General features: G+C 42.0%; 1 protein-coding gene across 1 annotated transcript in view; it reads right to left on the bottom strand.

The window, feature by feature from the left end:
* The window catches only part of CNTN5 (contactin 5), a 998,629-nt gene that overhangs the window by 329,273 nt on the left and 642,007 nt on the right, over nucleotides 1-27,349 (bottom strand). Inside the window, exon 4 of the mRNA XM_084613389.1 lies at nucleotides 20,930-21,148. Coding sequence (XP_084469515.1) covers nucleotides 20,930-21,148 — 219 coding nt within the window. The remainder of the gene's footprint in view (nucleotides 1-20,929; nucleotides 21,149-27,349) is intronic.

Genomic DNA, 27,349 nt, shown 5'->3' with positions numbered 1-27,349 from the left:
CATTCGTTAGCTAAATCAGTGCCCAAAACAGCCTGATGCCAGGATGAGTTTGCCAGGTCTGAGTGGCTAATAAGATAGTGTGATGTGCCTGTGTTTTTCCAGCAGTGAAGGGGAAAGTGAAAGTCAGCATCAGAGACAGAAAATGCAGCTTCTATCTTTGCTGTTCTTTCCTCTCCCCCTTTTGTGTGTGTTTGCCTTGTTTTCCTAACAAACAGAATCGGACTTTACCAGCAACAGCAATAACTACAGCTCCAGCTCATTTCACCTACTCTATTCTCTTTTCCCCGCCCCAAAAACCCAGTTATCTTTGATACCATCTAAGAGACTGCTGTAACTGGTTCCCCTTCTTTTTTGGATATTAATGAAAGGATTTTTTACGATGTGTTAGCCATGGTACTAAGCAGGCTCCGGTCTCTGTTTACCAACACCTGAATCTTGTTTAAACTGTTTAACATTGAATAGTGACTGGGTTATGTTAGCACCTGTGCCCCATGTGGTCCATCTAAATTAATACAACATGACATGCTGTAGCTCCCACCCCTGGGAAAGGACAGGGTGAAGAACCCCATGAGAAGCAGAGGCTGAGGGGAGCTGAACTGAGCGGTACTGAACTGCTGGGGTGGGGCAGAAAGCTCCTGCAGCTGGGCCCAAAATCAACTTTCCCAATAAAATTGGGAGAGCAGGCAACACTAATTGTCTCACACAAACCCTGGGGAAGGGCAGGGGGAATTCAAAAATCAGAAGAAACAAAACAAGCACAATATCTTCTAAAATTGAAATCTTGGTTTGGGAGGGGGTGGTAATCTCTGGATTTTTGGTGGTCCATCTTATAATTTGTGATCTGTTAAGGGTGGCAGTTCTGATACAATGAGATTTGCTAGCACACAATCCTGCACCTACACACCGTCCCAATGAAGTCAAACAGATTGAGGGTACAGAGTGAGGGCACAATAGGCGCTGACTCCGTGGGTGCTTCAGCCCTGGAGCACCCATGGAAAAAAATTAGTGAGTGCTTAGCACCACAGGCAATCTTCCTATCAGCTCCCCCCTCGCTCCCAGCGCTTCCCATCTTCCAGGTGCCCCGTCAGTCAACTCCTCCTCCTCCCTCCCAACCCCACCCGCTCGCTGTAATCAGCTGTTTCATGGCATGCAGGAGGCACGAGGAGGAGCGGGGATGGGATGTGCTCGGGGGAGGGGTCGGCACTGGGTGGGAAGAGACAGGGCAGGGGGGTTTGTCCTTCATGAGTGGAAATGACATCGACTTATGTTCCGTGAGTAAGGCTGTGGCGAAAGAGAACGATCTGTGAGTGGCAGTCCTTTCTGCAGGAAGTGCGTAAGTATCTCAGTGCTGAGAAAGGGATTACAATCTGTGCCTGCTCAGTCTGCCACTATTTACGTCTCAGCCTCTGTGCCTCAAAAATCCATCGGCGGTTGATCTCAGTGGGTAACCCCATTGTTGACTATTGCTTTCCAGCATGGTCTTGATTGGTGCTACCGCATGGTTAGTGACACAGACCTACATGGAGCATGTAGTGACAGTGATCAACGTAGTGATTCTATCATCAGTGGCCACCAGCCAGCAATGCAAATGAAGCTGAGTTAATATGTCCTCCTGCTGGTATATAGCCTATCCACTGGCAAGACCCTTGCAGTACCTCCTGAGTGGTACCAACGGGTAACTGGCTCCTTACATGCCCAGGCAAATTCTTCAAGGGATCTTGGAGCAGGATGGGGCCCCAGAGGCATACTGAACAGGCCTACCAGTGTGCAGTACACACCCTGACACTCATTGACCCATGCTCCCAGCGATTGGTTCGATAGTGAAGAGCTCAACAGTTTCTATGGTGGACAAAAGTCTGGCACGCTACAATGGCGTAGCAAGCAGATGTAGACATAGCAGTCGTCTATTACAATGGCACAGCAAGCAGTTGTCTACTACCACAGAGGGCACACAGATTGATTCCACATCAATGGCCACAGACTGCACCCTAAACGCTGCCAGCTGTCTTGTGAATGGATGCTACTGGAGCACAGGTGACCAGCTAAGAGAGAGCGAATGGTGCAACGGAAGCCAGCACCACTGGGAACAATTCATGCATATATTCTGATGACGGAGGAAAGTTTTACAGTGATACATTGACTAATGTTCACAGCATTCCTAGTAATCCTCTGGAAAACAGACACTTATAAAAAACAGATGTTTAAAAAAATTACCCAATAATAAACAGCAAATAAGTGACAGCTGCAACGATAGGACAAGGAATTCTGGCTGTCAGACCCTGGCCTAAGCCTTTAGACCATTCTGCATTTTTGGGAAGACGGCATCTTCCTGTAAAACATGAACCTCTGAGTGATGAAAAGGAAAGATGTGAACAAATTGGAGAAAGTCCAGAGGAAAGCAACACAAATGATTAAAGGTCGAGAAAACATGACTGTGAGAGAAGATTGAAAAAACAGGGTTTGTTTAGTCTGAAGAATAGAAGACTGAGAGGGGACCTGATAACAGTTCAAGTATATAAAACGTTGTACTTCTGAGGATAGGACAGGAAACAATGGGCTTACATTGCAGCAAGGGAGGTTTAGGTTGGACACTAGGAAAAACTTCTTAACTGTCACAGTAGTTAAGCAATGGAACAAATTGCCTAGAGAGGTTGTGGAAAGCCAGTCATTGGAGGTTTTTAAGAACAGGTTAGACAAACACCTGTAAGAAATAGTCTAGTTATTACATAGTTCTGCCTTGAGTACAGGGGCTGGATTAGATGACCTCTCAAGATCCTCTCTAGTCCTACACTTCTATAATTCTATAGCTTGATCACATAATTAAATCAGTGTCTTAGTCCCGCAAGGAAGCAAAGTTACAAGGTTAGATTTGAATCTGGGTGTCTGCCAAGTGACAACAGAAGAGCCTGATCATGCAAATACTGGTGCACGTGAGTTGCACCATAGAAGTAAATGGGGTTATTCACATAGTTTAAGTGTGTTTCAGAGCCCTAAGCATTTCAAAGAGATATAGCAAATAAGCAGGTGAAAATAAGATGACTAGGACAATTTAACAACAATACTTTTATTCTAAGGGGCATTACTTACCAGTACATTTACTACTTGCTTTAGAAAAATCTTAAGTGGGAACAGAAGATTTGCTGTACCAAATTATATAATTATTTTGGAATCCTGGCTATGGCGAAAAACTGCTGTTCCAGGGAAAAAATGAAATGTCCTCTGAAATCGCACCTGATTATGCAATGCTGCAAAGGGTGTGTATGATGAGCAGAAGAAGAGGTATATGTTTCACAATCCATGCAAAGGATCAGTTTATGCCATGTAGCGTAATATTTGATTACACCTATTATACACCTATTATTTGAACATCCATAATTACAAATGTTCTTAAAGGAGAAATTATCTAGCTTCTTTTTTGGGGGGGAAGGGGAGGTGAAAGCTGGCCACCATGAGGACTCAGCAGTGGTGTGCCATGATATGTTTAGTCAGGCATGCAACTGTACGCTTGCATGGAAAACTGAATCCTCCATGCAGTGTGACCTCACATGTATGGTGCATGCACAGTTACACTGTACATAGGACACCATTTTGTTTGTTCATTTACAGGCTGGACAGAACTGTCTTGTGGGCACAGCTGGTCTGGGGGGCATGCAGTGCATGATTTGCATACAATGACAGCACACTACTGGCATTCAGTCAGCTCAAAATCGATATGTTGTGAACAAAATTAATCAAGGAACCAAAAGACATGGAGAAGAAACTCCTGAATTGCTTACACAACAAGGGTGGAACTTGAGTAGCAAATGGGGGGAACTGCAATTGCTCGCTTACAAGCATAAATTCAATCTAGTTGGTGTTACTGAAACCTGCTGGTATGATTCACACTAGTGGAATGTTAATTCATGGTTATAACCTATTAAGGAAAGATAGAGTGGACACAAGGGGAGGGGGGAGTGGCACGCTGTCAAAAATAGCATTACCTGTTTCACTGACAACTCAGAAGAAAGTGATCTTGCATGTTAATGGATCAATATCGTAACAGATAAAACACAAAATGAGGTATTGGTTGATGTCTGTTACCGACCACCAAAACATAATAGGGGATAGGATGGTCACGTCCTTATGCACCTATTTAATAATGTGTAGGAGAAAAAGCTGCATTATCATGTGGGATTTCAATTTGAGTGACATGCTGGAAGTCTCATGCTGCCAGTATTAAAACATCCTTGCAATTTCTAAAATATTATAGATGGCAATTTCCTTACTCAGAAAGTGTTACAGCCAACATAGGGGAATTCTTTATTAGTACAGTAAAGATAAACTGATCACACAATTAAAAATTAATGGTATCTTAGGTACAAGTGATCATTACTTGATCACTTTCATAATGTGTAAACAGAATAAAGTCCATACTAGTAATAAGTGCTTTAATAGAGCCAATATCACAATTTTGAAAACAATTATGAGCCAAATCAGCTGGGAGGAAGAATTTAATCAGAAAAATGTGAGTGAAAACTGAAATCATTTAAGAACATCTCACTAGATGGTGAAACCCCATAATCCCACAACTGAGGAAGAAGGCTGTACTAGTTAAATAAAATAAAACATGGTTTACAGGGGAAGTGAAGGCAGATACACTATATGACAAATGGAAGAAAGGAGAAGTTGATAGTAATGAACTGAAATCAGAAGTTAGGAATTGCAGAAAATTGATAAGGGAATCAAAAGGAAAGAATAATAAATCTATGGCCAGCAGAATTAAAGACAATAAGGAGTTTTTTAAAAATTATATTAGGAATAATAATGGTGAAAAAAACAGAAGTGTTCAAGAAAAAAATCTGTTCTGTATTTGTGCAGAAAAAGAGATTATAGATATGGTGATGATGAACTCTGTTTTTACATTCCACTAGTATCTCTGGAGGATGTTAAACAGAAGCTACTAAACTGAAACATTTTAGAATTATCACATCCAGATAACTTAAGATAAGAACATTAAAAAGAGCTGTCTGAGGAGCTTTCTGGACCATTAATGTGGATTTTTAATAACCCAGTGTTTTCCCCAAGCATTGAAATTAGGGTGGGCGGGGTGTTCAAAAATGTGTGTGTGTGTGTACCGATGAGGGGTGAGACTGTTAGGGTGAAGGTGAGCTGTAAAGCACAACAGTAAAAACTGAAAAATGTTTTGCAACCATTTTATTAGATTTAACTCATGTTTTTAAATCATCACACAAATTAAAGTGGGCTACTCAAGCCTACTATGAAACACTATCTACATCCTTCTTGGTTTCTTGTTATATTTTTGCACAAACTTTGTTACTGAACTTCTTGAATGCAGTGCATTCATTTTTGGTGGCTTCTCATGTGTCTGGTACTTCCAGTCCTTCATAATATGCTCGTCATCATGCAGAAGGCGAATTCTTTCAGAACACAAAATTCTATTCAATGAGGAAAAAGAATGCTCAACTGTAGGTGTTGTGACTGGGACTAGAAAGAGATGAATTCCTACTTCTTTCATCCCAGGAAACATAGTACAAAAATTGGGTCAAACCACTAATGATAATAAAGAAGTTGACGACAAATCTTCATTTATTTTATGATATTCCACTCTGTGTTCAAATTCTCTGTTCTGATCACATGGCAGCCCCATTGCAGGTAGTGCCTCACTCCACTCAACTGTCAGTGTTTTATAAAACAGACATCTGTAAAAGCTACATAGAGGTTGAAAGAATCCAGAAGTTGCTGTTGTCGAGATATAAGAATCAAGTCTGTGTACTTTACCTTTTCATCTGATTTAACAAACACTTTTTGTCCTTTTCATTTAAGGAGTCAATTTAATTAGTCAACTTCTGAACTGAAGACTTTGCTTCTTCCAGTACGTTTTCAATGGATCTCTCTGATTGATCCAAGCTTTGTCCATTGCTGGACAAGGATCTACTACTGTTGTAGCAGATGCCTGGATGGCATTGTTTAATGACCCAAGTGGTTTCAACAGTAGACTTAGAAGAGAGAATGGCGATTGTCTTCTCTGAATGTAGTAGCAAAAGTAGTCCACCAGCCTCACTAATTAGATCCAACCCATCTTTGTAGATACTTTCCAAAGCCAATAATAATGGTTGCAGTAATTTTAAGACAACAGCCAAGGATCACTCATGAGAAAGCCAGTGAGTTTTCTCAGGTTGGACTAATTTGAACTTCAGTTCCAGTATATCTTCTATATTTTCCAAGATGTTCAGTCCTTTTGAACTCTTGCTGAAAAAAGAGCATAGTGAAGACATTAAATTTATAGCTTTTTAAATGCCTTTTGAAGATTCTGCAGCTTGTACTAGTGCTAGTTGGAGTAGATGGCCTCTGCAGTGTGCATAGGAGAGTTTAGAGTTATACTTTTCTCCGAGCAAGAGAAGTACACTTTTCTTGTACTCCACTATGTCTTCTGGAGAAGTTTGCAGCTCTATCAAATGCACAAGCAGCCATCTCCTTGGGGTTCAATTTACAAGCATTTAACTCTAAGATGTGTGTGGTCAGAGATGCAGCCGATGTGTCTTCTATAACCTGAACATCTAGAAATTAATCTACTGTCCTAACACTGACATCAAGATAATGTATGCAGTGACTTAATACTTGACACCCATTTGCATCAGTCCATTTATCAGCCATGTATGCACATTTTCTGAATATGGTGAGAGAGTTCTCTTTTTCAACTGCTGAGTCTTTCACTGTTGCACTGCATGCTTCTAACCAGCCAGTTGAGTTTCCTGCAGAAAAATAGTGAGTATTTGCTGGTCTTGGTCAGAACCAGTGTCCAACTTCAGGATTAACAAATGACAATGCACTTAAAATTGGCTTCCAGGCTGTAGTGTGTGGTATCTCTTGTTTAAAGAGACAGTATAAGGTGACAATGTTTCTTTGAATAAACTGTGTTGTGTGTCTCCAGCATTTTAACCACCTGGTTAAGAACAGGAGTACTTGTGGCACCTTAGAGACTAACAAATTTATTTAAGCATAAGCTTTCGTGGGCTACAGCCCACTTCATTGGATGCATAGAATGGAACATATAGTAAGAAGATATATACACACATACAGATAAGTTGGAACTTACCATACAAACTGTGAGAGGCTAATTAGTTAAGATGAGCTATTATCAGCAGGAGAAAAAACTTTTGTAGTGATAATCAAGATGGCCCATTTAGGCAGTTGACAAGAAGGTGTGAGGATACTTAACTTAAGGAAATAGATTCAATATGTGTAATGATCCAGCCACTCCCAGTCTCTATTCAAATCCAAGTTAATAGTTTCTAGTTTGCATATTAATTTAAGCTCAGCAGTTTCTCGTTGGAGTCTGTTTTTGAAGCTTTTCTGTTGCAAAATTGCCACCCTTAAATCTTTTACTGAGTGGCCAGAGAGGTTGAAGTGTTCTCCTACTGGTTTTTGAATGTTTTGATTCCTGATGTCAGATTTGTGTCCATTTATTCTTTTATGTAGAGACTATCTGGTTTGTCCAATGTACATAGCAGAGGGGCATTGCTGGCACGATGGCATATATCATATTGGTAGATGCACAGGTGAATGAGTCCCTGATAGTGTGGCTAATGTGATTAAGTCCTATGATGGTGTCACTTGAATAAATATGTGGACAGAGTTGGCATCGGGCTTTGTTGCAAGGATAGAATCCTGGGTTGGTGCTGTTGTTGTGTGGTGTGTAGTTGTTGGTGAGTATCTGCTTCAGGTTGGGGGGGATGTCTGTAAGTGAGGACTGGTCTGTCTCCCAAGATCTGTGAGAGTGAGGGATAATTTTTCAGGATAGGTTGTAAATCTTTGATGATGTGCTGGAGAGATTTTAGTTGGGGGCTGAAGGTAACGGCTAGTGGCGTTCTGTTATTTTCTTTGTTGGGCCTGTCCTGTAGTAGGTGACTTCTGGGAACTCTTCTGGCTCTGTCAATCTGTTTTTTTCACATCAGCAGGTGGGTATTGTAGTTGTAAGCATGATTGATAGAGATCTTGTAGGTGTTTGTCTCTGTCTGAGGGGTTGGAGCAAATGCAGTTGTATCTTAGAGCTTGGATGTAGACAATGGGTCATGTCATGTGGTCTGGGTGAAACCTGGAGGCATGTCAGTAAGTATAGCAGTCTGTAGGTTTCCGGTATAGGGTGGTGTTTATGTGACTATCGCTTATTAGTACAGTAGTGTCCAGGAAATGGACCACTTTTGTGGACTGGTCTAGGCTGAGGTTGATGGTGGGATGGAAATTGTTGAAATCATGGTGGAATTCCTCAAGGGCTCCTTTTCCATGGGTCCAGATGATGAAGATGTCATCAATGTAGCGCAAGTGGAGTAGGGGAGTTAGGGGACGAGAGCTAAGGAAGCGTTGTTCTAAGTCAGCCATAAAAATGTTGACATACTGTGGGGCCACGCGGGTACCCATAGCAGTGCCGCTGACTTGAAGATATACATTGTCCACAAATGTGAAATAGTTGTGGGTGAGGGCAAAGTCAAAGGTCAGCCACCAGGTTTGCCGTGACATTAATCAGGGATACTGTTCCTGATGGCTTGTAGTCCATCTTTGTGTGGAATGTTGGTGTAGAGGGCTTCTACATCCATGGTGGCCAGGAGGGTGTTTTCTGGAAGATCACTGCTGGATTGTAGTTTCCTCAGGAAGTCAGTGGTGTCTTGAAGATAGCTGGGAGTGCTGGTAGCATAGGGCCTGAGGAGGGAGTCTACATAGCCAGACAATCCTGCTGTCAAGGTGCCAATGCCTGAGATGGGGCGTCCAGGATTCCCAGGTTTATGGATCTTGGGAAGCATTTCGAATACCCCTGGTTGGAGTTCTAGGCATGTGTCTGCACAGATCTGTTCCTGTGCTTTTTCAGGGAGTTTCTTGAGCAAATGGTGTAGTTTCTTTTGGTAATCCTCAGTGGGATCAGAGGATAATGGCCTGTAGAATGTGGAATTAGAGAGCTGCCTAGCAGCCTCTTGTTCATATTCCAACTTATTCATGATGATGACAGCACCTCCTTTGTCAGCCTTTTTGATTATGATGTCAGAGTTGTTCCTAAGGCTGTGGATGGCATTGTGTTCAGTGCGGCTGAGGTTATGGGGCAAGTGATGCTGCTTTTCCACAATTTCAGCCTGTGCACATCGACGGAAGCAATCTATGTAGAAGTCCAGTCTGTTGTTTTGACCTTCAGGAGGAGCTTGAAAAGAGAGGACTAAGAGGGGATATGACTTGACTGGTGTGGAGAAAGTGAATAAGCTCCTTCACATAACACAAGAACTAGGGGTTACCCAATGAAATTAATAGGTAGCAGGTTTAAAACAAACAAAAGAAACTACTTCTTCACACAACACACAGACAACCTGTGGAACATTTTGCCAGGGGATGTTGTGAAGGCCAAAACTATAACTGGGTTCAAAAAAGAACTAGATAAGTTCATGGCGGATAGGTCCATCAATGACTATTAGCCAGGATGCGCAGGGATGCAACACCATGCTCTGAAACCCTGCTTGCCAAAAGCTGGGAATGGATGGATCACTGAATAATTGCCCTGTTCTGTTAATTCCCTTTGAAGCACCGGACATTAGCCACTGTCAGAAGACAGGATACTGGGCTCGATGGAGCATTGGTCTGACCCAATATGGCTATTCTTATGTTCTCACGTAAAAAAATTATAATATAAATGTTTAGTACAGAAACTCCCTAAGATAGCAACCTCTTGAGATACCAACAATGTGTTTTTAAATTCGTGTCCTACTAGGAAATGTATATTTATATAAGTTTCTCCGTCATAAATCTAGCATTCTGGAGTGAAGTCACTAAAACGTAGTCCAACAAACAAATGTTCCTTTAATATGCCCCTCCCTACTCCCTCTACTGCACCCCACTCATAGTTGTTGTCCTTGGTCAGTGAAGACCCAGAGTTCAGTGGTGCTTTCACATGAGTTCATCTCCCACCCTGGGGGGCTGCAGAGGAGAAGGCACCTTGCTTGTTCCTCCAGTTGCTTGCCACTCACTCCGGCTGCTGTTGTTTGTCGTGCCACCATTCACTACATCACTCCATTGCTGATGGCCCTACGCCGTCACCTTCTGCTGCCACCTGCTACTGTGACCTCTGCGAGTCGGTCTCTTGAGGTTCCACCCAACTCTGATTTCAGCTCTCACTGGGGAACCTCACAGCAAGAGCAGGCTGGGCTGTCTTTTTCACAGAAATGCTGTCCTGCAGCAGGTCAAAGCACTTAGACCCGATTATTAGTGATTTCAGCTCTAGTGGTCACTTAACAAAACAAAAGACTCTTTGGGGCCTAATAAGCTTATTTTTAAATAGGGGAGAGGTGCAAGTCAAATTGCACCTGTGACTCTTAGGCACAGCCCACACCACCAAGCAAAACTCCTATTTCGTCATCCACCCCTCTTTCCACTGGGATCTGCCAACCAAACCCCTTGCTTAGCGAGTGCAGTTCAGTTGAAGGTGACCTTTGCTTAATTTGTAATGAAAGAGGTACTGGGTGCAAGCAAGTTTTTTACTTTCATAACTGATGTGGCAAGCCCAGAGGTCCCGGGGCTATGAACTGCCAAGCATAGAGGTGTGGGGGCTCAACCCTGGAAAAAATTAAGCATTGAGGGTGAACCTCTCAATCAGGACAGGCTAAGTATTGTTCTGCTGCCCTTTAACTCATACAATAAATATAACAACATTTCTTGACCCCCCACCTTCAATACTAAAGTGATTTGTAACCCAACACCAGCCAAAATTGATCACTTGGGCAACATTATTCTGTCTGCTGGATACCTAGGGAGAATAGGTGAGTTCATGTAAATACAGTTTGGTCCTGAAGCCTTCCCCTGTCCCTGGCTCATCACTAATTGTCAGGGGAGAGCTCATTCAGACCTTGATTACAAATCATAATTTGAAATTATAAGGTTGGCCAACATTGCTGAAACGAATGTGCCAACATTGTCAGAAAAACAGCTCTGTGAAGAAGCTAGTCTTTGTTTGTACTTTTCAAACCTATTATACTTTTTCAGGTGCAAGTATTTTATCATACATTATATATGCTTTTAAAGGGTGTATTAATGTTTCAATTTCAATTCAAATTTCTAACCAATGACTAAATTGGCAACACTGCATGTAACTAGTTGTCCACTGCAGGGGTGTTGGGGAAATTCAGGGGGGGTGTATGGAAATACCTGCTTGGTGCGCTAGGAGAGTTCCAGAAAACCTGGAAGAAAGCTAATGTTATGCCAATTTTTTAAAAGGGTAAATGGAATGCCCTGGGTAGTTATATGCCTGTCAACCTGACATCGATCTTGGGCAAGATAACATCCTCCAGAGATACCATACGATGAATCTATATAATCTGTTTCCCCCCCAAATACAGAGCAGAACTATTTCTTGAACATTTCTGCTTTTTCACCATCATTGTTGATAATTCTACCATTTCCATCTAATAATGGACCAACAACAAGACTTGACTTATAAAGAATTAAAGGAGGTTAATGTAATTGCAAAGCAACATGGATTTATGGAAAAATCCTGTCAAACTAACTTGCTATCTTTTTTGATGAAATTACAAGTTTGGTTGATAAATAGTATCATTGCAATATACTTCAATTTCTGTAAGGCATTTGACTTGATACCACATGACTTTCTGATTAAAAATTAGAATGACACAAAGTTAACATAGCACACATTAAATGGACTCAAAATGGTGAACTGATAGGTCTCAAAATGTAACTATAAATGGGGAATTGTCATCGAGCAGGTGTGTTTCCAGGGGGTTCCAGTGGGATTGGTTCTTGGTCCTGCGCTATTTAACAGTATCAATGACCTGGAAGAAAACAAAATCACTGATAAAGTTTGCACAAATGGTAAACAACAGAGAGGAAAGGTCATTGATTCAGAGTGATCTAGATCACTTGGTAAACTGAACACAAGCAAACAATGTGTTTTAACACAGTTAATTGTAAATGTATACATCTAGGAACAAAGCATGTAGGCCATACCTATATTATGTGGGACTATCCTGGGAAACAGTGACTCTGATAAAGATTTGGGGGTCGTAGCGGATACTCAGCTAAACATGAGCTCCCGCTGTGAAGCTGTAGGTCAAAGGAGTTAATACAACTGTAGGATGCATAAACAGTGGATCCTCAAGTAGGGAGCAGAGAGGTTATTTTACCTCTATATTTGGCACTGGTATGGCTCCTGCTAGGATATTTTGTCCAATTTCGGTGCCCACAATTCATGAAGTATGTTGATAATTTGGAGAGGGTTCAAAGAAGAGTCACAAGAATGAGTAAAGGATTAGAAAACATGCCTTATAGTGATAAGACTCAAATAGTTTGATCTATTTAGCTTAATGAAGAAAAGATTACTTGATTATAATCTGTACATACCTACATGGGGAACAATGGGTTCTTCAGTCTAGCAGAGAAAGGAACAGGATCAAATGGCTGGAAGTTGAAGCTTGACAAATACAGACTTAAACATTTACACTTGTTTTCCCCAGTGAGAATAATTAACCACTGGATCAATTTGTCAAGGGTCATGGTGGATTCTCCATCAATGATGATTTTTAAATCAAGATTGGATTAATTGTTTTGGGGGCGTTCCATGGGATGGGTTATACAGGAGGTCAGACTAGATGATGACAAAGGTCCTTTCCAGCCTTAGAATCTATGAATCATAGTACTTGATAATCTCAGGCATTGAATCCCACAAACTGATTGTACACTAAATTGCATTTCCTTTTTCTGTTCTAATATGTGAGCAAGAACATCAAATGAGAAGAGATAAAAAAGGTATGAAGTGTCACAACAAGGATGTTGATACACAATAAATCAAAGCCTTTATTTAAGCAAGATACATCTGTTGAGAAATAGGTGTAGGCAGGCGTGTGCCATCACTTACTGTTTTAATTTTCCACAGGCAACATTTTTTGTTCATCAGACCTTTTATTCACACCCTGCCGATCTCTATATCTAACTTACCTGCTGTGGTAGTGATCACATTTTATATAATGACATGTCTGCTTTGAAGAGTGTATGGATACATATTGCAGGTGAGGCTAACAAATCAGCCAGTTTGTGCACATTTAAAATTGTAAGTTCTCATTTTCAGCAGCAATCTGGCCAATTACCACAATTAATAGAATTATTTGAATCGGCATTGTGCAGGAAATAGTGGATTGGGAATATTTCTTAAAGTATTTTTCTTAAATTTAAAATATATTATGTGACTTCAACAAGCAACTTTTGGGTACAAAATTTTAAAAAGAACCCAAACTATACACTTATATGCACTGACAGATGAGCTAATTTTTAACTACTCTGATAGCAAAGGACTCTCCAATGTATTTTTATGCTCACCAGATTCTGAACCGTATTGGCTCATTGATCGTAAGTGTATCTTTGTTTTATATATGATGGTGGACAGTTTATTTTAATGAAGGGAGGAAGGTACAGTGTGTGACAGCCAGAACCTCAACTGAGTTAGAAAGTGTCTTATCCTACAATATATATATTATTAAAAATAAATTGGTCTGATGTGATTGTTATGTTTAATGATCAGAAATGTGAATGTAGCCCAAGTAACCAGAGTATCACAATGCAATGTATGAAAAATGCTCATCTAATCCTTGGCTTTTTTATCTGAAACAGACAACATGGATGTCAGTTATTAACACTCACCCCTGGGAACTGGGCTAAGAACACCAATACTCTACACATACTGAACACAAAGCCTGTACAACAATTGTAACATACTATTGGGCTGAATTTCCAATTTCTGTCACAGACAAACTATTATAAAAGAATAATATAATCATTTACAGTAATAGCCTCTCTTTTCCTTACCAACCCTGATGCTTGGAACACCCTTTTGCACTGTAGTCCACCAACGACTGCCCCCTCTTTAGTTATATATTTTCTTGAAAAGGCAAATATTTAGTATTTTAAATCTATAACCTCCATATTTTTCATATTATACACACAAAAAACACAAGCCCTGAAAACCAAGCCCTAAAAAGTTAAGAAATACTAAATTATAAATAATCTGTTCAGCTGCAATTCTGCCCCCTTGCGGGTATGCATTATGATATAGTATTTAATTACATGACCAGTTACAATTATGTGTGCCTCTTTCATTACACAAGATAGACTGCGCTCAGGGAATGATGCAGATGTTTGATATTTTTATACTCATCATTCAATTAGTAGTCACAGCCTTATTTACAGTACAGAATGCAATGAATAAAGGATTACACATTTCCTTATGGTCTTTTCTAAGGAGCTCATTACCAAGGTATCTGAGTGTCACACAAATAATTATTTTTTTATCCCCATTTTACAGATGGGTAAGCTAAGACAAAGTCTTTTCTGAGGCCACATAATGAGGATGTGGTAAAGCCAAGGTCAGAATTCCAGACCTGCATGACTGCCATCCATGAACTCATTTCTGTGCCTTAACCTCCAGAGATTCTGAATATGCACAAGTCCCATTAGCTTCAGTTGAAGTGGAAAGAGCTCACCATTCCTATAAATGGGGCCCTAGGCATCTCAAGCTAGGCACCTTGAAAATGAGGAGCGCACAATTAGGGACCAATTGCCAAATTTTGTCTTAAGTGTCTTGCTCATCATCACATAGGAACTCTGGAGCAGAGACAGGGATAGAACAAAAAGAAAAGGAGTACTTGTGGCACCTTAGAGACTAACCAATTTATTTGAGCATACGCTCAAATCATAAGGGATAGAACAGAGTTCTCCTTTGTGGTATTCACTTGCCTTAACCTTTCTCTTTATGCAGTTCCCTGCTTTGTTCTTTAAAGGCCTTTCAACTTCTACATAAAATGAGGCCCGGGTCCTACAAAGAGTCCTCTTCACTACAGAGCCCTGATTTATCACCAGAGCATCTTGCAGCCTGTGCTCTGAATGACATGGGGCTCATGTGGAAAAACAATGTGATAATGTAATTAAAAACCATCAGAATGCATATGTGCAAGAGGACATAATCAAGGCTGCACAGGCAACCTGAATTCTGGCATTTCTCATGTCAAATGCTTGACTTTGCAAATGAAATGTTCCATCAATTTGAGGAGTTTACATATAGTTTTCCATTTTTTTGTAGAAAGGAAAAAAAGTAGTCATAAATTCTACTATGTGCAATTGTAAGAACATTCATCATGCATCATTGGTTGGGTTTTAACCCTGAATCTTCAGTGCTGAAGCACAGCTTGTATTACAGGACTAACTGTTAGCTAGCATCAGGAGACGGCGGTTATCTTGGGGTTGCAGGTGAGGGGGAGAGGATGGGTTATTGGGGCCATGTGCTTGGTCTACGGGGTTGATTCAAGGCAACCATCCCCTCTCTCCCTCACTCATACAAGGTGTGGTGTCCTCATGGTGGGGAGGGAGACTGATGTTCTGTGTTAGGAGGGCTATGGAAGAGAGCCGATCCTGGCTCGCTCTTTTTCCCCTCCAGGAGAGGTTGCCTGCTCCCAACGCACCACTGCTGCTGGTTTGATGGTAGTGTGGGCCTTAACATTCATGTTCAGTTATTATTCTGGCATGCTGCCAAAACATTCGTGACTAGCATGTGGGAGAAGGAAAATACTATTTTTGAAAATTGCTAACTGCCAAATCTGAACAGAATTTCATGGGACAAAGAAAATGCTCTTTTCTGACCCCAATGCTTTCTCCCTGACAAATTTTTCAGAGTCCCCTAGCAAACAGTGGAGATGTTAGAGCTCCTAAAAGAAGGCTCACAAGATATTTTTTTAACAATGCATAATGTTAGGCAACCTAAATAGAGAGATCAGTACCAGTTTCCCTGTAATAAATCCACCCACCCAAACAAACAAACAGAACCACAAGTAATAGACAGGTCACAGAACCATCAAAGTGTCCATGTCTACACTGAAGAGTCACATGATCACTCTTGGAAATTAACTGCCTCAGAAAAAAACAGGTAATTTAACAGGGTGTATGCCTACCAAGCACCTGCTTGTGGGCAGGGGTGACTCTTATGTGCTCTGCATCAGTCCCCTCTTCTTAGGGTTCATTAATGAGCTCTACAAACATGGGTCACTGCTGTAGATGTGACTTGCCCCTCTGGCCAAGTCAGAAACAAGCTTAAACCATTCAAGGATAAAAAAAGTCAAACTAAGAAGTCCAAATAAGCAAAATTTTGACTCTGTGAGCTTTTCTTCAGCTCTCCATCTGGGACCCCTTTGAGTCCTTCCCTCTGCTTCGGTACTATGCACTCGGCTCCTGGGCTAGTTCCCCTGAAGCACTGTTCTCCTGCACCCTCCCTGGTGTAGAGGGTTGGGTCCCCTGGCTTGTTCCACCTCTTCAGAGTACCCAACCTCTTCACACCCTGACTCAGGGCCTTTCACAGAAGCTTGTTCAGTAACTGTGGTCAACCCTCAGATTGAAGTCTCTCAGATCTTTTAGAAGGGCCTGGTGTCTTTAGGTATCAACGAATCCCCTTACCCCCACTCCCAGTCGGGGAAGCAGCTAATTAATCGTGACACAGATGGGGCTGTGACCATCTCCCCCTACAGGGATTTTGTGACAGGCAAGTTGCTGGAATATTGCACATATTAACACACAGATGTTTTATACTCAGATTGGGGGCAGGATCTGGTTTTAAGAAGAGAGACAATCACTTTGGTTCATGTGAATCAGGTTTTACTTGTTGCTCAATATGTTCAATTCAATACTTATTCTTTCACTCCTCGGTTTTAATTTACACTGGCTTTTTCTTGAGGTGACTCTTCAGGGTCTTTCAATTAACCTTTATTACTGTGGAAACAGGCAGTTTCATCTGTTAATCACTTTATGGAGATCTCATGATGAGTGTTCAGTGTACTGAGACAACGACTTTAAAAATAATTCAGTCATATTAAAAATCAGTTTGTTTTTTTAAAAATTACCTTTTTGATCTAAAGATTAGGAGAGCCCTCAAACAATCCTTTTCTAATTAATAAAGGACTGTGACATGGAAACTTTTGCTTTACAAGTTTACACTAGTAGTAGCAGCACCAGCTTTGACTCAACACCTGAGAACGAAGCAGTAGCATCCATTTTGATAACGCCATTCTGCCAAGTCATAACATCCTCTCAAAAACCCAAAAAGGAAATACCACCAAAGTGCTGCAGAGCAAAATATCAAATTATTCCAAATTCAAAACAGCATTATTTGATTTATGTAAAGTTAATGTTCACTGTGTTAACACAAGGGACTGTAATTCCAATATATTATATTATATATATAAAATAGAAAAAGCTGATCTACTTAGGAAGAGTACTTGGCTGATTTTAGTTAACTTAAGATTCAGAAGACCTCAGTTATCTTTAGTTAACGGAGTCACTGGAGGGCTTCCGCATGTTCTGTGAGGGTAGACACTTACAACAATATGGATTTCCATTGACTTCAGTGTAGCTAAGATGCTGGTGCATCAGTACAGGATCAGGGACCTAATGTTAAAAGAGATTGCAAAATTCTTCCCTCAAATTTTCATGTGTGTTTCCATAAAATAGAACCATTTATTTAGCAAATTCACACAAGCAAACTAAGTTACTGGACTGCTGGTATTCTACCATTCTCCCAACAGTAGATGCACGCACACACTACATTCTCTTAATAGCCTCTTTCAGCATTGCCACATTCTGAAGGCTAATGATAGTCCCTGAACAAGTTCTTCCAATCCTGCCATCTGAAATAGACACATCTGCTGTAAGTTTTGGGAGAGGAAGATATCCAGTGCCCATACAACATCAGCCAACATTCTCCATGCAGACATTTATAACAGGAAGCTGACTGGCAATAAGATATTCTACAGGTATTTCAACTAACTCAGACTTGTAAATGCTGAATCTAGCACTCAGTAGCTATATCCACACTGCAATTAAAAACCTGCAACTGGCCCGTGCCAGCCAAGTCAGGCTCACAGGGTACAGGCTAAGGGGCTGCCAACTTGGTAATATTAGGGTTGCCAACTTGGTAATATTTAAAAACTGGACACTCCAGCAGGAGTGCAAGAACCTTCCCTGCTCTGCCTTCCCCCCGAGGCCCCACCCTTGCCCCTCCTATTCCTCCCAAGGCTCCACATCTGTCCCACCTCTTCCCCCAAGCTCCTGCCCTGCCTCTCCCCAGAGGCCCCACCCCCATCCACTCCTCTTTGCCCCTCCTCCCTGTTGCTTGCTGCTTCTCCCCTCCCAGTCGGGTCAGGACGGACTCACCTGTGAAGTCAGGGCTGGGAGCTGCAGCCACCCATTAAAGTAGGAGGCAGCCCTGGATAAATAGGGTCTGGAGTGGGTGATGACCTGGTGCCTCTTTCCCATCCCCCACTCGCAGAAAGCAGACTTTAGGTTTCCAGTCGAAAACCAAGCACCTGGCCACCCTATGTTTAATTGTGGTGCAGCCTGAGCTCTGGGACTCTCCCACCTCACAGGGTCCTAGAGCCTGGGCTCCAGCCCGAGCCTGAATGCCTACACTGCAATTAAACAGCCCCTTAGCCTGAATCAGCTGGCATATGCCAGATGCAGGTTTTTAATTGCAGTGTAGACATACCCAGTGACATTTTCTATGTAAACTTCTTTTAATCACATTATGTTTTGATAAGTAGCTTGATTTTAGCAAGTACTGAACTCTATTAAATGCATGTTTTGAGTAAGAAATTTAATAAGACTAAATTAAGTGGTGATGAAAAACATAATTCTTTTAACTACATCTTGGTAACAAGGAACCAGGATGGCAGTGAATGCAAATGTAATTAAATGTTTCATTCCATTTCCCCCTGCCTTTCCAATTCACCAAAAATTCTAAAAAAGTTGGTTGGGGGTTCTTCTGAAACCCCCCTTTTTTTTGAACAGCCAGCAAAACGAAAAACCAATTATTTGTACCGCTCTAGTCATGACTTTGTCTATCCGTTTACATGAACAACTAAAATGCAGGCCATGTGTAACGCTGACAGGCCCTGCTCGCCAGCAGGCAGGATCAAACTGGGGACCTCTGGAGCTTAGTGCATGAGCTTCTACCACATGAGCTAAAAGCCAACTGGCTGTTAGCTAAGGCTGTAGAGCAGGCTCATTTAACTCTCTAAGTGGTATCAGGGCCACTAGAGGGGACAGAACACCACACTGAGGAGGTGTGTGGGTTATGTACTTCCCCGAGCTGAGGAAGCGAGTCCCGAGCTTCAGAGACTTCCCAGACCCCACTTGTAATGCCAACAGACCCCGGTCGTCGGCGGGAAGGATCAGATCTGGGACTTCTGGAGCTTAATGCATGAGCATCTACAGCACAAGCTAAAAGCCAACTGGCTGTTAGCTAAGTTTGTAAAGGAGACTCATTTTATCTCTCTCTAAGTAGTCTCGGTGCCACTCGATGGGACAGAACTCTATACACAGGAGGTGTGTGGGTTACACATGCACTCCAAAGTCCCAACCCAAGTAGCCCTCATGTGGGGTCAGGGCTGGGTTGAGCAGCAGAATGCTTTCTACCTTGTACTCCACAGCAGACTGCATTAAAACCTTGGCACAAACTAGTCGACAAAAATTGTTGTTTTCCAGAGGCATGGATATATAAATATCACCAAACTGATTGTGGGCACTTAATCCTAATAAAATGCCTCTTTACCAGACTTTCAGCCCCAGACCCATAGGAGTCATCAGGGTCACTCACAGGGAAATTCCTTTATAGTTCCAGCTTATGTTATTAATAAAATCTGCCTTCTTTCCTCTTCCAACAACCAATTGCTGCCTTCTACCTCCAATTTGCAGACACACATGCTATGAAAGGCCAGCATACTACTGCTAAAGTCAGCCAACTTTGGTTCATCATTCCACTACTTTGATTCTTCCAGATTCTTGCCTGTGCATAGGTTTGCAGGGGAGGAGTCAGCAAGGTCAGGAACAGAGACAGTACCTGAATTTTGTAAATATACTGAACATTACACAACACATGCAAGTACAGAAAACAAAATCCAGTTCTAACATGGTCACAAGTCAATTGCTTTCAGGATTCAGTTTATCTGTATTCCTACGTAGGGCTAACATAGCCCCCAATTCAGAAAAGCGCATGCTTAAGTCATCCTTCTTCATGAAAACTCTTAAGCATAACGTGCCATAATTAAGGACACGCTAAAGTACCTTTCTGAAAAAGCTACTGTAATCATCCTGGTATTACTATTGGTCTATACTGTTAGTGATTTTTTCCTTCCGTCATCTCCTTGGTTCACTACATTTAAATAATCTTGCCTTTCTTTTTTGTTGAGATAGGGATTACTTGGCGGAATATCAGAATATTGTAATTCGTAAATTCTATTAACGCTCTCTTAAGGCTCACCCTAAAGAAAACAAGATGATAAAGAGAAAACAAATGTTATTTGAATAATAGGAAATATTTATTATAACTGAGAATTTCTTCATCCAAAAAAGTGACACCAGATTGTATTTTGTGTGTCAGGATTATAGACTATATTAGATTTGAAGAAAAAATAGTTAATCCACATAACTATCATTTGGGAGTAGATATGAAAAATACCCGAGCAATTGGGAAAAAACATAAAAGGTGGATTGAAATTTCATTGCAATGCCTTTGTATGTATAGACATTAGTTGAGTAGATCAAATTGGATTGTAGTGCAATTTTATTTCACTTCTAGTTTCCCATTCTTACATTGCAAAGGCTGCAATAAAATAAAATAAAATCCCTTTAGGGACCTGTAGGAAAGAATGTTTAAACTGCTGACTTTAAGGTTAATTTAAGGATTCTAAAAAGAAGGGAGCTCATTTTTACTATATGATATTTACTGAAATCCAATGTTACCAATGTGAGATACTGAAGCACCCTACTAAAAATGTACCCGTTTTGAAAAATGTCAAAGCCACATATATATATACTGTCTCTTCAAAGATTCAGAGGGGAGAACTGTACTTACCATCATGTTTGAAGGCCTCTGAGAAGTGATTGAGGTTTGTTGGTGAGTGATAGTGTTGTGCTGTTCCTCTCCAGCCTGGTGAAGATATGCTTCCTAATGAAGGGCTGCTTAATCGTGGCCTGTTCTTTGAATTAAAGAGTGCTGAAGATGAACTGGCAGATTTAATTCTTAGGATAGCAGCATATGAAGTTGGGAGGCCTGGAACAGCTGCTGAATATTCTGTAAAAGAAGTAGTGAGTTCTGAGTAGGAGATAAAATAGATAAGAGGAGCAGGAGAAAAGGAGATGCTCATTTGCCTAAATAATATTTTAGCCAGGAAGTGCAAAAGTGAGAAAAAAAGAAAAAAAGAGAGGAAATTAATAAAGTCTTTAAATAAATCAATACACAGCAGAGTTTTGACCCCTAAAAGGGAGAAGTTCCTGCCTCCATGAAGTCCACCACAGATCTTGCTGTTCCTATCAATTTTAGATGGAAGGCACTTAGATACTATGGTGATGGGTGGTAGTATAAAACCACAAGGTAGCTGGAAAGAGAAGTCCACCTCTAGTGATATCAGACTTCATAAATCTGTGGTGAAACTATTAATTAGCTCACTGTGATGCCCTTCTCATTGCCTTCCTCACCAAGCCCCTATAGTCTCTCCTTGTTTATCCTCTTTCCTTAAGGCTCACTTTTTAGAAGTAGCCCAAAAATACTGACCTAGGTGAAACACCTTCCTGACTCCCAACACTACTAGAGAGGTGATGTGAGTTAATTCAGGAGAGCTCAAGTAGACACTCACAACAAGGTCACTTACTCTTTTGTCTCTCCCAATGCCTTTTATCTTTTTTGTCTGTGTATTTTACATTGCAAGCTCCACAACTCAGAAACGGTCCTTAATTTTGTGTCTTATACCATGCCAAACGTTAGAAATAAACCATATTCTTTAAAATAAAGCTGAGATGAAAGTTATATTTTAAACCTATTCTGCAGCAACTCAGCAGGGAGAACTCCCATTTAAATCAGGAGTTCTCCACATGCACCGGCGAGAGAATCAACATGTTATGTTATGCAGAAGCTCCCAGATTGTTGTAAAATACATTCATTTATGCTAATGGATAGCCTGGATCGCAAAGGAGCAGCTGTAAAGAAAAGGATTCCTTTGTGGGGTCAGGGGAGAGTATGGCAGAAAAAAAGGTCACTATTGTGTTTCTCTAGTGCTGGTAAAATAGATCATTTGTTTCACTCCTTGCATCAACATCCTTCAGAAGATGAAAAATTCAAATCTCAGATTGCCCCCTACTGAAAGGGTCACATGACAAGCCTTTCAGTTAAGATGTAGTAACTGAAAACTTCTCCAAACTTTGTGTCATCTTGCACGCCGCAGAGCTTTTTGAACCCTTGGAAAGATCCCTTACATTTAAGTAATTGCTATGGTTGCATTGTACTTTGTTTTAAAATGATAAAAATGTGCATTTTGTTTTGTATTGTTTACACAGGATATGACAGTGAACTCTGGGATGCTTACAGTTTTTGAAGACAGGGACTATGCCTTCTCAGTACAATGCTTAGTGTCCATGAGGAGACGTTAAAAGATCCCTGCTATGTTGCTGTTACTTTAGAGGAAAATGCCTGACAAGCAGATCAAGTGTATCTGAAAATAGCCATCTCCTCCTATTCAAACTGCTTAAGAGACTTAAAAGAGTCTTAGAGTCTCTTTTAAAACTGAGAACTAAACACAAGTTTTGGCATGTATATGTGTAAGGTAATATAGAAAAGTATACATAAGAAGAATTCTGCCTTGAGGTGATTTCTCATTTTGGTCTCAGAAGCCATCTATTTTATAATGGAATGCATCATCTTGTTCTATAACAATATCTTGCCTGACCCATAAAGGGGGTGGGGAGGGGGAATAGAACTATTCCATGATACATTAAACCTGAAATGAAGAATGGGAATACTGCTTATAGGACTTCTTGCAATGCTATCGCTGGAATACTAATAGAAATACAATGTGGTTTTCTTTATAATAAAATATATTTCATTGTCTCTTGTCAAGGTTCCTCCCCCACTCTGAACTCTAGGGTACAGATGTGGGGACCTGCATGAAAAACCTCCAAAGCTTATCTTTACCAGCTTAGGTCAAAACTTCCCCAAGGTACAAAATATTACACCCGTTATCCTTGGACTGGCCGCTACCACCACCAAACTAATACTGGTTACTGGGGAAGAGCTGTTTGGACGCGTCCTTCCCCCCAAAATACTTCCCAAAACCTTGCACCCCACTTCCTGGACAAGGTTTGGTAAAAAGCCTCACCAATTTGCCTAGGTGGCTACAGACCCAGACCCTTGGATCTTAAGAACAATGAACAATCCTCCCAACACTTGCACCCCCCCTTTCCTGGGAAATGTTGGATAAAAAGCCTCACCAATTTGCATAGGTGACCACAGACCCAAACCCTTGGATCTGAGAACAATGAAAAAGCATTCAGTTTTTTACAAGAAGACTTTTAATAAAAAAATAGAAGTAAATAGAAATAAAGAAATCCCCCTGTAAAATCAGGATGGTAGATATCTTACAGGGTAATTAGATTCAAAAACATAGAGAACCCCTCTAGGCAAAACCTTAAGTTACAAAAAAGATACACAGACAGAAATAGTTATTCTATTCAGCACAATTCTTTTCTCAGCCATTTAAAGAAATCATAATCTAACACATACCTAGCTAGATTACTTACTAAAAGTTCTAAGACTCCATTCCTGTTCTGTCCCTGGCAAGAGCAGCATACAGACAGACACAGACCCTTTGTTTCTCTCCCTCCTCCCAGCTTTTGAAAGTATCTTGTCTCCTCATTGGTCATTTTGGTCAGGTGCCAGCAAGGTTACCTTTAGCTTCTTAACCCTTTACAGGTGAGAGGAGCTTTCCCCTGGCCAGGAGGGATTTCAAAGGGGTTTACCCTTCCCTTTATATTTATGACATCTCTTGATATATTCCTGAACATATTCTAACAAGATCTACGCTGTCCCAAAAAGTGTAGATGTTAGATTGCTCCATATTTCTACCTGGAACCAGAGGCTCAGCAAAGACTGTCCTTGAAATGTATCTCTTGGGCCTGGTCTACACTACGAGTTTATGTTGGATTTAAATCCGAATTAACCCTGCACCCGTCCACACAACGAAGCCATTTTTTCGACATAAAGGGCTCTTAAAACTGATTTCTGTACTCCTCCCCAACGAGGGGATTAGCGCTGAAATCGACATTGCCATTTTGAATTGGGGTTAGTGTGGAAGCAATTCAAAAGGTATTGGCCTCTGGGAGCTAACCCACAGTGCACCATTGTGACTGCTCTGGACAGCACTCTGTACTCGGATGCACTGGCCAGGTGTACAGGAAAAGCCCTGGGAACTTTTGAATCTCATTTCCTGTTTGGCCAGGTGAGCTCATCAGCACAGGTGACCATGCAGAGCTCATCAGCACAGGTAACATGCAGTCCCAGAATTGAAAAAGAGCTCCAGCATGGACCGAACTGGAGATACTGGATCTGATCGCTGTATGGGGAGAGGAATCCGTGCTATCAGAACTACGTTCCAAAAGACGACATGCCAAAACATTTCAAAAACTCTCAGAGGCCATGAGGGACAGAGGCTACAGCAGGGACGCAACACAGTGCTGCATGAAACTTAAGGAGCTCAGACAAGCACACCAGAAAACCAAAGAATCAAACAGACTCTCCGGGACAGAGACCCAGACGTGCTGCTTCTACGCTGAGCTGCATGCAATTCTAGGAGGGGGCTGCCACCACTACCCCACCCCTCTCTGTGGACTCCGAAGATGGGGTACTCTCCACCATGCCTGATGATTTTGCAGATGAAGAGGAGAACGACGACGAGCTTGGGGAGAGCACACCGCACACTGTTCTCCCTGACAGCCAGGATCTTTTTATCACCCTGACTGAAATACCCTCCCAACCAAACCAAGCCGGAGAAAGGACCCCGGTGAGTGTACCTTTTAAAATATAATACATGTTATAAAAGTAAGTGTTTAATGATTAAGTAGCCCTGAGGACTTGGGATGCATTCATGGCCAGTACTGCTACTGGAAAAGTCTGTTAACGTGTCTGGGGATGGAGCAGAAATCCTCCAAAAAGAAGCTTTCCTGGAGGTACTCTAAAAGCCTTTGCAGAACATTTCTGGGGAGAGCAGCCTTATTCCGTCCTCCAGGATAGGACACTTTACCATGCCATGCTAGTAGCAAGTAATCTGGTATCATTGCAAGACAAAGCCTGGCAGCGCATGGTCCCATTGTTTGCTTGCATCGAAGCAACAGCCGTTCTTTATCTCTCTGTCTTATCCTCAGGAGAGTGATATCGTTCATGGTAACCTGGTTGAAATAGGGGAATTTAATTAAGGCGACATTCAAAGGTGCCCGTTCCTACTGGGCTGTTTGCCTGTGGCTGAGAAGAAATCCTCCCTGTACTTGGGGAGGGTAGTGGGGGCACTGGCGCTGAGCTGTTCGCTTTTGGCTAGTAGTGATCTTCTCTGATACCAGCCAGGTGGTGGGGGAAGGGGTAAAGCAATCATCCCAGAGATGGAGGAGGAGGTTAGTTTGGTTTCTGCTGCTGCAAGTTAACAGGTCTCTCCCTTACTCTCAGATTGTGGAGCACACAGCAATCAGCAATAACAATGGGAATATTGGTTTCGCTGAGGTCTGAGCGAGTCAGTAAACTGCGCCAGGGACCCTTTAAATATCCAAATGCACATTCTACCTCCATTCTGCACTTGCTCAGCCTGTAGTTGAACAGCTTCTTACTACTGTCCAGGCTGCCTGTGTACGGCTTCATGAGCCAGGGCATTAAGGGGTAGGCTGGGTCCCCAAGGATAACTATAGGCATTTCAACATCCCCAACAGTTATTTTCTGATCTGGGAAGTAAATCCCTTCCTGCAGTCATTTAAACAGACCAGAGTTCCTGAAGACACAAGCATCATGAACCTTTTCCGGCCATCCCACGTTGATGTTGGTGAAACATCCCTGGTGATCCACCAGAGCTTGCAGCACCACTGAAAAGTTTCCCTTGCGGTTTATGTACTGGCTGGTGGTCCGGTCCCAAGATAGGGATATGGATTCCGTCTATCGCTCCACCACATTTAGGGAATCCCATTGCAGCAAAGCCATCTAGTATGACCTGCACATTTCCGAGAGTCACTACCTTTGATAGCAGCAGCTCAATGATTCTGTTGACTACTTGCATCACAGCAACCCCCACAGTAGATTTGCCGACTCCAAATTGACTCCCAACTGACCAGTAGCTGTCTGGCGTCGCAAGCTTCTACAGGGCTATTGCCACTCGCTTGTGAACTGTGAGAGCTGCTCTCATCTTACTATTCTTGCATTTCAGGGCAGGGAAAAGCAAGTCAAAGTTCCAAGAAAGTGCCCTTATGCATGCAAAAGTTTCGGAGCCACTGGGAATTATCCCAGACCTGCAACACTATGCAGTCCCACCACTCTGTGCTTGTTTCCCAGGCCCAGAATAGGTGTTCCACAGCATGAGCCTGCCCCATTAACACCATGATCTCCAAATTGCAGGGGAATGCAGTTTTAGAGAAAAGTGTGCTCATGTCCTCATCACCGCGCTTCCATCGCCTCCTTGCCTGATTTTTCAGGTGCTGGTTCTGCATAAACTACAATGGTTATAACTGCTGGGGTGAGCTGAACGGGCTCCATGCTTGCTGTGCTATGGCGTCTGCTCCTGCTCAGGCAATCCAGGGAAAAGGGCGCGAAACGATTGTTTGCCGTTGCTCTGACGGAGGGAGGGGCGACCGACAACATGGCTTACAGGGTTGGCTTACGGGGAACTAAAATCAACAAAGGGGGTGGCTTTGAGAGAAACAGAATGGCCCCCTCAAGGATAGAACTCAAAACTCGGTTTAGCAGGCCGTTGATTTCATGGAGGGAGGGAGGAGAAAATGAATACAAAACAAATCTGGTCTATTTCTTGTTTTGATCCACTTCATCTATTTTTATACATCTTGCTGGCAGCAAACTGTGCAGTATGACCGCTAGCTATCGTCATCTCCTGGGTGCTCGACACAAGACGGTGCAGTAGGACTGCCAGCAGGACTGAATAGCCATGAGATGAAACTTAAAAGGGTAATGACCTGGCTGAGTCACTCCTATGTTTGTCCAGGCGCCCCTGACTTCATCGATGTCAGTTAAAAGAGCACCCTGGACTATGTGATGGCTACCAGTCATACTGCACTTTCTGCTGCCAAAAGGCAATAAGCTGCTGCTGTGTAGCAATGCAGTACCACGTCTGCCAGTACCCAGGAGATATACGGTGACGGTTAGCTAAGGGGGCTTCATGCTTGCCGTGGTATGGCGTCTGCATGGGTAACCCAGGAAAAAAGGCACGAAACGATTGTCTGTTGTTGCTTTCATGGA

Source organism: Lepidochelys olivacea, assembly GCF_965140295.1.
Source record: "Lepidochelys olivacea isolate rLepOli2 genome assembly, chromosome: 1".
NCBI lineage: Eukaryota > Metazoa > Chordata > Testudines > Cheloniidae > Lepidochelys > Lepidochelys olivacea.
Note: the sequence above shows the minus strand (reverse complement) of the source record. Positions and strands in the feature narration are given on the sequence as shown.